This window comes from Acinonyx jubatus, chromosome A2 (genome assembly GCF_027475565.1).
Source record: "Acinonyx jubatus isolate Ajub_Pintada_27869175 chromosome A2, VMU_Ajub_asm_v1.0, whole genome shotgun sequence".
Taxonomy (NCBI): domain Eukaryota; kingdom Metazoa; phylum Chordata; class Mammalia; order Carnivora; family Felidae; genus Acinonyx; species Acinonyx jubatus.
The window spans coordinates 162,107,039-162,119,706 of NC_069383.1; the positions used below are offsets into that span (position 1 = coordinate 162,107,039).

The 12,668-nt window shown below is 57.6% G+C and overlaps 1 protein-coding gene across 3 annotated transcripts in view; it reads left to right on the forward strand.

Annotated features, from left to right (window-relative positions):
* The window catches only part of PLIN3 (perilipin 3), an 18,571-nt gene continuing 5,903 nt past the window's right edge, over positions 1–12,668 (forward strand). The window contains exons 1-6 of one of the 3 annotated variants that reach the window (XM_053220060.1): positions 1–74; positions 2,448–2,633; positions 2,771–2,855; positions 6,096–6,294; positions 6,435–6,517; positions 9,673–9,970. In XM_053220060.1, coding sequence (XP_053076035.1) covers positions 2,787–2,855; positions 6,096–6,294; positions 6,435–6,517; positions 9,673–9,970 — 649 coding nt within the window. In that variant the 5' untranslated portion in view covers positions 1–74; positions 2,448–2,633; positions 2,771–2,786. The remainder of the gene's footprint in view (positions 75–2,447; positions 2,634–2,770; positions 2,856–6,095; positions 6,295–6,434; positions 6,518–9,672; positions 9,971–12,668) is intronic. The other 2 variants (XM_027049182.2, XM_027049181.2) reach the window with 2 other exon arrangements.

Consider the following 12,668-nt stretch of genomic DNA (forward strand, 5'->3'; position numbering starts at 1 on the left):
GCCTCCCCAGGGGTGGGTCAGCCCCAGACGGTTTCCGAGCTGGCTGTCGCGCCCTGCACGTCCCGCTGACCGCGGTGAGAGGCGGGGGGCCCCATGGAGGCGGGGGGCGAGGTCCGCCGAGTCCCGGGGCGTCCCAGGGGAGGAAGGAGAGGGGAGGACCTTCCTGGGGCCTCGGCTGCTCTCTTCGGCCTGGGGAGGGGTCTCCAGCCCTGGCTGAGCTTTCTTGTCTCTTTCAGTGCCCCACCCCCCACGCCCCACTTAAAAAAAAATCCAATTTCTGGAACACAGTCATACTTTCAAACTCTCCTCTCAGTTCCTGAGACTTTTTTAGGGGGAGGCAGAAAGAGCCCGTAGAAGTGGCAGTATTAAGGCGGGGGGGCGGTAAAGTCCCCATTATAAAACACATCCTCTCTAAACAAAAACAAAAACTGTGCTTGCTTTGCAAACGCAGTTTGGAGGCGAGCAGCGGCAGCCTGTCCTGCACAGGAAATCGGCCCCTCCCGGGGCTTTAGGGCGCCCCTACCCCTCCTCCTCCGCCCCGCCCTCCGCCCCCAACCAGGGGACTGTCTTTCTGCCTGGCAAAGCCCCCTTTCCAGCAAATGGATTTGCCAACTGGGGGCTTAACTCCTCCCACACCCCGGTTTCTGGTCGCCCAGCTGACCCTGGGGAGCTCGCGGGCGGCCCCCGCCCCCCCCCCCCCGGGGTGGGTGTGGCCAATGGGTTGCTCTAGGCGGCTGGGAAGGCCTACCCATTATCTGAGTCCTTGGGACTTGTGTCAGGATTGAGTCCAAGGGCCGGGCCTGGGGCCTCGGTGTCTGGGAACTTTGGAAGTTGTATCTTAGCATGCCCTGGCGGCTGGACGTCTGCGCAACTGCAGCGTTTCAGTTAGCTCTTGTTCTGGGGGCTGGACCCGGCTGCAGACTGGTTGCAGACCCCAGGGACTTTGCGGGAGCGCTGACATCTGCAATGCGCCCCCTGCCCCTTGGTTAAACCCGCGACAGGAGGGATCGATGGGCAAAGGGAATGGGAGAATGGGCTTCCAAGGTGCCCAGGTGAGCTCAGGCTCCAGGGAAGGTGGGGGAAATCATGGGACTCGTGATGATCACCAGGGGCAAGTGCACCTGCTGGCCCCTCTTCCCAGCTGGGGACCTTGGTAACAAGCAGGAGCTCATTCCTGACTGGCTTCGCATGTGCGTGAGATGGTTCTGTTTATTGACCACCTACTACGTGCTAGGCACTGAGCTAAGCGCCACATGTGCAGTCCCTCTGCCGATCTGCAGGGACTCCGAGCTGGGAACGCTTATCCCCATTTTACAGATGGGGCAGGCAAGGCTCTGCCAGAGGGTGCTGCTCTCCCAAGCTCCCACCACTAGCGAGTTGCAAATTGGACCCCAGAACTGGTGCTCTCGGGACATCCGTTCGCTGGATTGTGCCTGGGGGGACAGGGCAGTGCGTCGGCCAGGTGGCCGGGCCCCCTTCCTCTAGAAGGAAAGACTCAGAATCAAGGTCAGGGGTTCACAACAGTCTCTTCCCAGAAATACCGGAAGAACCAGCCCCGAAGGCAGGCTCTACCTTTAGCGCCATTTCGCAGGTGAGGGGGCTGAGGCCAGGGGAGAGGAGGCTCCTTGCTCAACCAAGTATAGCATGGGCACAGCTGGGACTCTTGCCATCTGGGTCTGACACCCACCTGCCCTCGCCTGGCCAGAAAAACGGAGCGCACCTGTGGCTCCCGTCGTACCTTGCAAACGTGTGCAGGAGACTCACCTGGGGAGCCTCCCTGGCCACTCCAGAGCCTGACTTGGTCTGCAAGTGGGGGCAGGCACCGTCTCTCGTGTGTGTGTGTGTGTGTGTGTGTTAATGTTTCTTTTTGAGAGAGCTCGAGTGGGAGGGGGACAGAAGGGGGGACAGAGGATCCGAAGTGGGCTCTGTGCTGACAGATCCCATGAACCCTGAGATCGTGACCTGAGCCACAGTCAGATGCTCAAAGGACTGAGCCACCGAGGGGCTCCATATTTTTTTTTCTTTTTAATACTTAGCTTTTTTTTTTTTTTTTTTTGAACTGGTAATATTATCTACCTGGCTCCAAACTCAGAGGCCTGCCCCAGCCACCTGATCTTCCCTGAAAGGTGGCCACTGTTAACAGTTTCCTGTGTCTGGAGATTCTGTGCCAGCAGACATCTTTGCCGCCCCACCCCCACCTTTCCTCCCTGAAGGTCTCCGGCCAGTTACACGTAGGTCTCTGTAGCCACTAGCCGGGGCTGTGCCCCGTCTTCTCAAGGCCCCTTCTGCTGGGAAACCGGGTTGTTTCCAGTGCCTTGTTGTGGCCAACAGGTATACACCTCTGCCCGTGTGGCAGTGCAGGTGTGGGACCAGCCCCTTCAGGTCTCTGGGTCAAGGGGAAGATGGCTCTTGAAAGCAGGTAGCCATCGGCGAATTGCTGTCCACAGAGGTTTTGCACCCCAGGTGCCTCCCCAAAGTGTTGATAAAGTGGAACCCTTGGTGTTGGCCTTGAAGGCGTGGCCCTGGAAACAGCTGCATCAGCAGCACCTGAGAGCTTTTTAGAAGCAGACTCGGGGGCCCCACCCCAGCCCTGCTGAACCGGCACCCGCATCTGCGCGGGCCCACGGGTGCAGGTGAAGGATTGGGAGGCAGGGCCCTAAAAAACGGGGGGGGGAGGGGGGAGGTCGCAGGGCAGATGTGAACCCGGACTTCCTCCTGGGGGGAGGGACAGGGCACGCTGTACCCTGACTGATCCGTGCGTCTGCCACAGTGCCTGTTCCTGAGAAATGTCTGGCAACGGGACAGAAGCCACCATCAGCAGCAGCCCGGTGACAGCGGAAGAACCGGTACAGCAGGTGAGGGAGGTGGGGGGGCAGGGCCTGCTGGTAGCACGTGGAGGTCAACGGAGATCTTTCTGCGGGTGAGGGTCCTTCACCCGCACCCCGGACACGTGTCTCACGGGTGGGGGTGGGGGCAGAACCGGAAACCCCAGAGGCTTAGGGGAGAGCAGGGCTCCGCCCCGAATCGCCCTGGGTTTGCCTGTTCCGGGCATTCCCTATAAATGGAGTCCTGCGATCTGAGACCCCTTCGTGTCTGGCTTCTCCCCCTGAGCATCATGTTTTTGCGGGCGTACCCACAAAGTGGGTCGTCCGTGCTTCGTTCTTTTCTTGAAGCCGAGGTAAAACGACACATAACAACGACACAAATACTGTGCTGAATTGTTCAGCGGCGTTGAGTACATTGGCCACGTGCAACCGCCACCGCCATCTAGTTCCGGAAGCTTTTCCTCCCCCCAGATGGAAACGCCATCCCCGTTACCAGTCATTCCCATTACCTTCCCCTCCTCCGCAGCCCCTGGCCCCCACTAATCTCAGTTTACCTATTCTGGACATTGCAGAGTGAATTTTCACTCTGCAATATCCAGAATAGGTAAACTGAGATTTACCTTTTATGGTAAATTTAAGGTAATTTACCTATTACCTGTTATGTTAGGTACCTCATGAGTGAAATCCTGCAGGATTTGTCTTTTCGATTTCCTTCCTTTAAAAACTGTGGGGGGGGGGGTGTGTGGCGGGGTCAGGGGAGGTGCAGAGCTAGTCACGGGGCTCCAACTCGCAAACCGCGAGATCATGAGCTGAGCCGAAATCGAGTCGGACGCTTAACCTACTGAGCCGCCCCAGGTGCCCTCCTTACTTTAAAAAAAAAAATTTTTTTTTTTTAATGTTTATTTATTTTTGAGAGAGAGACAGAGTGTGTGAGAGGCGGAGGGGCAGAGAGAGAAGGAGTCACAGAATCGGAAGCAGGCTGCAGGCTCCGAGCTGTCAGCACAGAGCCCGAGGCGGGGCTCGGACCCACGGACCGGGAGATCGTGACCTGAGCCAAAATCGAGAGTCAGATGCTTAACCCACTGAGCCACCCAGGCATCCCTGATTTTTTTTTTTTTCAAGTAAACTCTATTCCAAACACAGAGCTCGAATTCACGACCCCAATTTCCAGAGTCCCATGTTCTCCAGGAGTCAGCCAGGTGCCCTGAGACTATGAATTTTTTAAAACCTACCTTATACCATACTTTTTTTTTTTTTTTTCTCTTTAATCCACTCACCCAATCATGGACATCTGGGTTGTTTCCACCTAACTTGGCCGTCAGGAATGCTGGGAACCTTCACGGGCGAGTCTTGTGTGGATGTGTGTGTCTTGTCCCTGGGGTAGATGCCTAAAAGCAGAGTTGCTGGATTACCCAGGAGATCGGTGATTACGTCCTGAAGACACCTCGTGGGTAAACCCTGGAGGCAGACGGTCTGAGTCTAAGGCCCAGAGTGGCCGCTGCCTGGTTTTGTGATCTTGGGTGACTTACTCAACCCCTCCATGCCTCAGTTAACCCTTCTGTAAAATGGAATAACATGCCCCACCTCCCGGGACTGGAGGTTAAGTGCGTTCAAACGCGAGTTCACACGGTGCCTGTGAGGCTTCTGCCGGTATCTTCACACGAGTGATCTTTGCAACTCCTACTGAACGTTATGTTATGGGTGGGGAAACTGAGCCTCTGTCCCAGCAACTCAGTTCTGCTCCTGTAGGCTAAGGGCAGCCATATTCAATATGTAAATGACCAGGGGCGTGGCTGTCAATAAAACTTTATTTACAAAACCAGCCGGCAACGGAACATTAGCCACATAAAGGAATGGAGCACAGACACCTGCCACCATGTGGATGGATCCGGAGGATGCTGTGCACAGTGACAGAAGCCAGACAGAAGGCCATGTCCTATGTGACCCCACTCACGGGGGTCCCTAGAGGAGTCCTGTCACAGAGACAGAGTGTAGATGGTGGGAGCCGGGGCTGGAGGCAGGGAGTCCATATTTCGTGGGGACAGAGCCTCAGTTTGGGGACAAGTTCTGGAGGCGGATGGCTGGGGGTGGCTGCATGACAGTGTGCGTGAGCTTGACGCCACTGAGCTGCGCACTTAGAAACGGTTAAGATGAGGGGCACCTAGTGGCCCAGTCGGTTAAGCGTCCAACTCTTGGCTTCAGCTCAGGTCATGATTTCACAGTTCGTGGGTTCAAGCCCCACATCGGCTCTGTGATCACAGTGTGGAGCCTGCTTGGGATTCTCTCTCTCCCTCTCCTCTGCCCCTCTCCTCCTCATGTTCTCTCTCTCTCTCTCTCAAAATAAACTTTTTTAAAAATTAAAAAAAAAACCTAACACTGATACATGCTACCATATGGAGCACGGACCTTGAACACACGACACTCAGGAAGGGAACCAGACACGAGAGGCCCCACGGGGTGGGAGTCCAGGTGTGTGAAACGCCCAGAACAGGCTCATCCACAGACAGGAAGTGGATTCCTGGGTGCTAGGGCGGGGGGAAACAAGGAGTGACCATTCTGGGAGTGATGACAAAGTTCTAGAATTAGCTGCTGTGGCTGTACGACCTTGTGAAAACACTAAAACCCTCAGAATTGTGCTTGCTTTTTTTTTTTTTTAATATTTGTTTAAATTGCGTTTTTAAATGGTGGCATTAATGGTGTGTGAATTACTTCAATAGAGCTGTTAGGAAAAAACAGACAAGAATAAGAAAATCACAGGGCACCCGGGTGGCTCAGTTAAGCGTCCAATTTCGGGCTCAGGTCATGATCTTGCGGTTCGGGAGTTCAAGCTGTGCGTCAGGCTCTGTGCTGACGGCTCAGACCCTGGAGCCTGCTTCGGATTCTATGCCTCCCTCTCTCTCTCTCTTCCTCCCCTGCTCACACTCTGTCTCTCGGTCTCTCAAAAATAAATAATTAAAAAAAAATTTTTTTTTAAATAAGAAAATCAGGTGTGGGCCCCCCACGGGCTGTAGCTTGCCGACCCCAGTTGCGCAGGGCTCTCGTCTCTGGTCACTGGCTCACAGTGGGTGTCAAGTGCACGTTCAAACAGATGAGGGGGAGGGGCTGCGATAAACGAAGCCCAGAGCGGAAGGAACCCCCAGGCCCCGGCTGGTGCAACCACGTGGCCACAAAGCAAGCGCGGGCCGGGCCGTTTCCTGGCCGGGAGGGAATTCGAAATTGCAGGGCACCCCAAGTCCCAGGCCCGGCCCCCTGAGTTGCCTGTCCCCGTAGCCGAGCGTGGTGGACCGCGTGGCCGGCATGCCCCTCATCAGCTCCACCTGCAACATGGTGTCGGCGGCCTACGCCTCCACCAAGGAGAGCCACCCCCACGTCAAGACCGTCTGCGACGCGGCTGAGAAAGGCGTGAAGACCCTCACGGCGGCCGCCATCAGCGGGGCCCAGCCCCTCCTCTCCAAGCTGGAGCCCCAGAGTAAGCAAAGCCCCAGCGAGCACGGAGCCTACCTCTTGGCTGTTTTGGGGGGGGTGGGGGATGGGGAGCTGCCCCTCCCCGGTCCCGAGGCGCGTGCCCGCGCCCCAGTCTCGATTTCAGTCTCGCCCCGTCTCTTGCAGTCACGTCAGCCAGTGAGTACGCCCACAGGGGGCTGGACAAGCTGGAGGAGAATCTGCCCATCCTGCAGCAGCAGACGGAGAAGGTAACTGACCTCCACCATCGGGAGCCCCGGGGGGGGGGGGGGGCGGGGGCTCAGCCGGGAGGGGGTCCCCCGGGGCACTGAGTGTGGGGTCCCATCTCAGCGAGAACAGACACGCGCGACCACTTCCTCCCCGACCCCTCTTGGGTCTGTCCCCAGCACCCTCCCTGGAAGAATGCTCTGAACACCAGCCAGCTCTGTTCAAACACCCCCCCCCCCCCCCCCTGCGCTGTGCCTCTCACCCTGCCTGGGGCAAAAACCGAGGCCGTCCTTAAGGCCCACGCCGTCCCCCCGCCCCTGCCCTCATTGCCCACCTCCCTTGCCTCACGCCAGCCTCCGTACTCAGGGTTCAGTAACATCAGTACCCGTGGGCACCGGACACGGTGATAGAAACAGAGTGCTTGCGCTTGTGGAACTTTCATTCAGGGGAGAGCCGGGGATGGGGGGAAGCAAATACTGTGAACACCTCCGTCTCCGTCCCACCCCGGGACCTTTGCACGTGCACTCCCTTCCTCATGAACCCGACTCTCAGGCCTCCGTTCTCATCCCACCCCTTCAGAGGCCTTCCCTTCTCTCTTAAAGAAGGTCCTTCTAGCTCAGCTCTGTCCAGAACCGTCCCTGATGTACATGTTCGTTCCCTGCGCCGCGTCCCGTGTGGAAACTACCAGCTGTATGTGGCTCCCGAGCCCTTGGAACGTTGGCCGGCGTGGCTGAGAAACTCAATGACTAATTTTAAATGGAAATGGCTGCAGGTGGCCAGCAGCCAGCATCGTTCTGGCACACCGGCGCCGCTTTCCTGAGCTCTGAGTCACACCCCGCACAACGAGCTCCTTCAAAAGCCCACGGTTCAGTGGTTCGGGCGTATTCACACCGTGGAGCCGTCGCCACCCATTTTAGAACATTCCATCACCCAGACACCTCACGTCCCTTAGCCGTTATTCTCCTTCCTGCCAAACGCCCCGGCCCCCACGAGCCCCATGAGCCCGTTCTGGACGTTTCACACACGGGGACTCACACACCTGTGTGGCCTCTCGTGTCTGGGTCCCTCTCTGAGCGGCGGGGGTGGGCGCCTCGCTCCTGCTCGCAGCCGAGGGACGTGCGCGTGCGCGGTGGAGGCACCTGAGGGACGTGCGCATGCGCGGTGGACACGTTCCTCCGAGGACATGCGCGTGCGCGGTGGACGTGTGCGTATTCCTGCCTCCGCCACGGACACGTAGGTTGTTCCCGCTTCTTGGCTATAGTGACACTGCTGTGCGCACTTGCGTGGTTTAGTTTTTTTACGACATGAAATGTATGGTCTTTAACCGTTTCTAAGTGCACAGCTCCGGGGCATCAAGCGCGCTCACATTGTCCTGCAGCTCCCCTTGCCCCCCGCCGCCATCCGTCTCCAGAACTTTCCATCTCCCCAAACCGAGACGCTGTCCCCATGAAGCACGGACTCCCCACCCCTGGCTCCCACCATCCACTCTCTGACTCGGTGGACGGGACTCCTCTGGGGACCCCCTGTGCGTGGGGTCACGCAGGATGTGTCCTTCTGTGTCTGGCTTCTGTCCCTGCGCACAGTGGCTTCCGGGTCCATCCACATGGTGGCAGGTGGTAGGACGTCTTTTTAAGGCCGGACGAGATTCCAGTGTGCAGATGCACCACGTTTATTTTTTCACCTGTCAGTGGCTTGCTTCCACCTTTTGGCGATTGTGAGTCACGTGTCCAAGTTGTGCTGGCTTGTAAGTTTGCCGCCATCTGAACGCTTTTTAGCTGCCGCTCTGTGTCCCCGAGTGGGGGAAGGGCACAGACTGCTTCTTTGTCTGGTGCCCATCATATAGCCTGGTACGTAGTGGATGCTTAGTCTCCGCTTTTGCCGTGTGGGACCATTAACAGGCCGGGCATTGACGGTGGAAATTGCCCAGTTCACAGAAGAATGGAAAAATATTGGCATGAGCCACCTCCTAAGGGCTGGGCACTCGTGTCCTTCTGTCCTGCTGGTGCCACATGAGGCCAACATTCCTTCCATTTATAGAAGGGATGAGCTCAGGGTGACATTCTACGAGGCCATCCAACAGAGCCCCTCCCAGCTCTTGACTTAGAGGCACAGCGCTGTCCCTACTCCAGGCCCTATGAGGTCACCCCCTAACAGACACACACATACACCAGGAAATGGCAGCGTTCCCCGTTTCTATGGGATGTGGTGGTGTCACAGCTGGGGTTTGAACTTGGGCCGGCATGAGCTACGTGACCGCCCCCGTGGGCACCTTTCTCCACCCAAAAGAAGCCAATTCTGGGGACCTAGGTGGCTCAGTCGGTTAAGCGTTCAACTTCAGCTCAGATCATGATCTCACGGTTCGTGAGTTCAAGCCCCATGTTGGGCTCTGTGCTGACAGCTCAGAGCCCGGACCCTGCTTGGGATTCTGTGTCTCCCTCTCTCTCTGCCCCTCCCCCACTGGCACTCTGTCTCAAAAACAAGAACAACTAATTCCCATGGACAGGAGAGGTCTAGGTGTCTGGCAGGATGCCAACTTGAAAGAGTGGGAGTGGGAGTGGTTGGTTGTTAACTTTCCCGAGAGTTCTGTGCACATAGATCTGCTTAGATTCCAGAAGATCAGCACTCGTTGATCCACAAATGCCCACCGCGTGCTGGACCCGCTTCTCCTCCTGGGATATACAAGCCTGGGGGAGGGGCAGAGAGAGAGAGAGAGAGAGGGAGGGAGACACAAGCCAAAGCAGGCTCCAAGCTCTGAGCTGTCAGTGCAGAGCCTAACGCAAGGCTCAAACCCACGAACCGTGAGATCGTGACCTGAGCTGAAGTCGGACACTTCACTGAGCCACCCAGGCGCCCCCTTAATTACCTCTTTAAATAGTCACATCCTGAGGTCTTCGGGATTAGGGTTCACACTGTGGCCCGTAACACTGTGGATGAAGAAACAGAAGCACAGAGAGGTGGAGTGAGTTACCTGAGGCCACACAGCTAGGACCTATCAAACCAGGATTCAACCCAGGCTCTGGAGCTCAGGATCTTCCCTGCCAGACTCAGTGTTGACCCCTGTGCGTTCGCCCAGGAGGGAGCAGTCCTCCCTTTGACCTCCCCGGAGGTTGGGGCGCAGGGGTGGGGGGACCCAGGTATGAAGGGAGGACGGGGGTGCTGATGCCAGCCTGTGTTCTAGGTTCTGGCAGACACCAAGGAGCTGGTCTCGTCCAAGGTCTCGGGGGCCCGAGAAGCCGTGTCCAACACCGTGTCCAGCGCCAAGGACACAGTGGCCACCCGAGTGACGGAGGCGGTCGATGTGACCCGGGGCGCTGTGCGGACTGGTGTGGATGCCACCAAGTCTGTGGTGGCCAGTGGCGTCCAGTCGGTCATGGGCTCCCGGGTGAGCCAGGTGGTGCTGAGCGGGGTGGACACGATGCTGGGCAAGTCTGAGGAATGGATGGACAACCACCTGCCCATGACGGACGCTGAGCTCGGTGAGTGCGGCCCTGGGGCCCGGACCCCTCCCCAGACCTCCCCCGTCCTTGCGGCCACCTAGGGTGTGTCCCTCAGTGCCATATCAACCCTGCCGTGTCTCCTTGAACCTGCGGCCACCTGGACCAGGGCAGTGGCCTCCACCCTGGCGCCCGATGTCTGTTCTCTTTGAAGCAACCACCAGAGGGCCCCCGTGAGCACCGCAGTCAGGTGCTGACCTCTGCCCACAGCCTTTCAGGGCTCCCCCCCTCCCCTCATTCATTCTACTCCGGCCATGCTTCCACCCCAGGGCCCTTGCACCAGCTATCCCCTCTACTGGAAACGTCCTCCCCCTAGACATCGGGAAGGGTAGTTCCTTTCTGCCTGCAGCTCTGTGCTTCAACGCCACCTTCCCAGTGAAGCCTCTACAGTTGCAGCCTCCCTCGTCCATACTGTGTCCTAAAACCTGCCCCCCACCCCCTCCTCACTGGGCTCTGGTTTTTCTGCCTGGCACTTCTCATCGCTTCCACGAAGCAGACGCTTCTGTCTTGGTCTTACTGCTGTGCCCCTTGTCTAGGACGGGGCCTGGTGCTCAGTAGGCATTCAACCCCAAGCGTAAAATCACTCTCCTCTGTCGCTCCCCTCACCCCCCTGCCCCCCGCCCCAGGCATTTATCTGTCCATTCAGATGTTCCTTGAGCACCTGCCTCCTGACTGTCTTTCAAGTCCTGGGGGGATACATCAGTGCACAGAATTCTGCCCTCAAGGAACTCACTGTATAAAGTATAAGGAAGTCAGGTCAAAGGAGAGAATTCCAGGGGGAGGGTGGGGTAGATGTTTCTGAGACGGTGAATGGAGGGAGGGAGGGAGGGAGCGAGCTGCATGGCTGTCAGGGCAGAGAGGTGTAGAAAACAAAGGTCCTGGGGCAGGACCTGCCTGGTGTGTTAGAGAAACAGGCAGAGTGGGCGAGGGAGAGAGGGGGAGGAGGGGAGGGGACAGGGCAGGTCTGCAGGGCCTTTGGGGGCGTGGGGAGGACTTGGGCTTTTCCCCTGGGGAGGTGGGAGTCCTGGCGGGCTGTGGGCAGAGGAAGCGGAACTTGATTGGGTGCTCACGGGCGCCCCCTGGTGGCCGCTGCGGGGAGGACGGACGGACGGGCGGGCGGTGCCGGTGAAGGCAGGAGCCCAGCGGATCCAGGGCAGGACGGAGGGTACCCTGCTGGTCCCTGGGGGCGTGATGGGGGCTAGGCCAGGCGGGAGCAGGAATGAAGACAGACAAGCGGGGGATGAAACTGTTGAGACAAAGCAGCCGGTCTTATCTGTGGTCCACAGTCCTCTTGTGGTCCTGTCCCCACATTCTGGGGACAGCCATCCTTTGGACATTTGTGTTTTGGTTTTTCATCCTTTGCACATTCGTGAAGGACTTTTGCCACACCGCGATGCGGACTCTGGTGCCCACGGCAACGAGGGCCCATGGGGCTGCGTGTAGGTTAGACACCGTGCTCCATCCGACTTTGGCCAGACAGATGTCCTCAGACACTGCCCAGCGTCCCCTGTGGGGCAGACTCACCTCCCAGGTGAGACGCCCTCCTTCACCTGTTCTGCAACATTCATGCAAAGGGACTCATGTGGTTCCCTGGTGGGTTAGCACCTCTGTTGACGATTGGAATTGCAAAACTTCACTATTCTAAGTATCTCTTCTTTCTCTGTTAGCTGGGAAACTTCCCTGGGGAAAGTTCTCTGTTGCAGTGTTAATCACCCCAGGTACAGCTCGCGGAGGAAACCGAGCGCGGGGCTAGCTGTTTGGAACGTGCAGACTTACGTGACATATTCTAATGCTACGCATTTGCTTTATCAACATTTCACTTGTCCCATTGCTTTTGGCCAGTTGGAGACCCTCCTCGAGTTGGCTCTGCGTCTCCGTGATCCTCCCTGGGAATCCTCAGTGCAAAGTGGTAGTCGTTGGCTTTCTGGAGAAACTCGATGATTCAGGCGGGCTGGTGATCTTAAGCCCTGAAGCATGTGGTTTGAATGCAGATGTCCTGTGTCCTTTGAGTGTCCAAAACCTGACCTTGAAACTTTTTTTTTTCCCATGTTTACTTTCTGAAAAAGAGAGAGCAAGGGAGGGGCAGGGAGAGGGAGACATAGAACCCGAAGCAGGCTCCAGACTCTCAGCTGTCAGCACAGAACCCGACGCGAGGCCTGAACTCACAAACTGTGAGATCGTGACGTGAGTCAAAGTCGGACGCTTAACCGACTGAGCCACCCAGCCGCCCCTGTGACCCTGAACCTCTTGAAGGAAGGGACCTGCCAGCCGATAGTAGGTGCTGGAAGTCAGGTAGAGTCAGCCATGGGAGCAGCAGTGTCTGCCGGGAGGAAGGTCTTGAACCAGGCCCGGAGGCCACTGTGGAGGACGGATCCGTCTGACCAGCCATGCTTTTTTGTACTTTCTGTCCACCCACTAAGGATGAGGTCACTGTGCACACGGGTGCTCGTGGTACTGGGGTGGCCTGTGGGTGAAGGTAGGAGTTTTGTAGCCGCGTGGCGGAACCAGGCATGTGCTCGGGGACTCAGACCATGAAAACAGCCCCCTTTCCTCCCTCTCCTCCTCCCCTCTGCCAAGGGCCCTGCCAGCTGGCTCAGATGTGCTGGGATCCTGCCAGACATCCTGGCCTAAAACAGCAGAGCCACATTCACTTCCAAGGGCAGCGCCCCAGGGCCCCTGG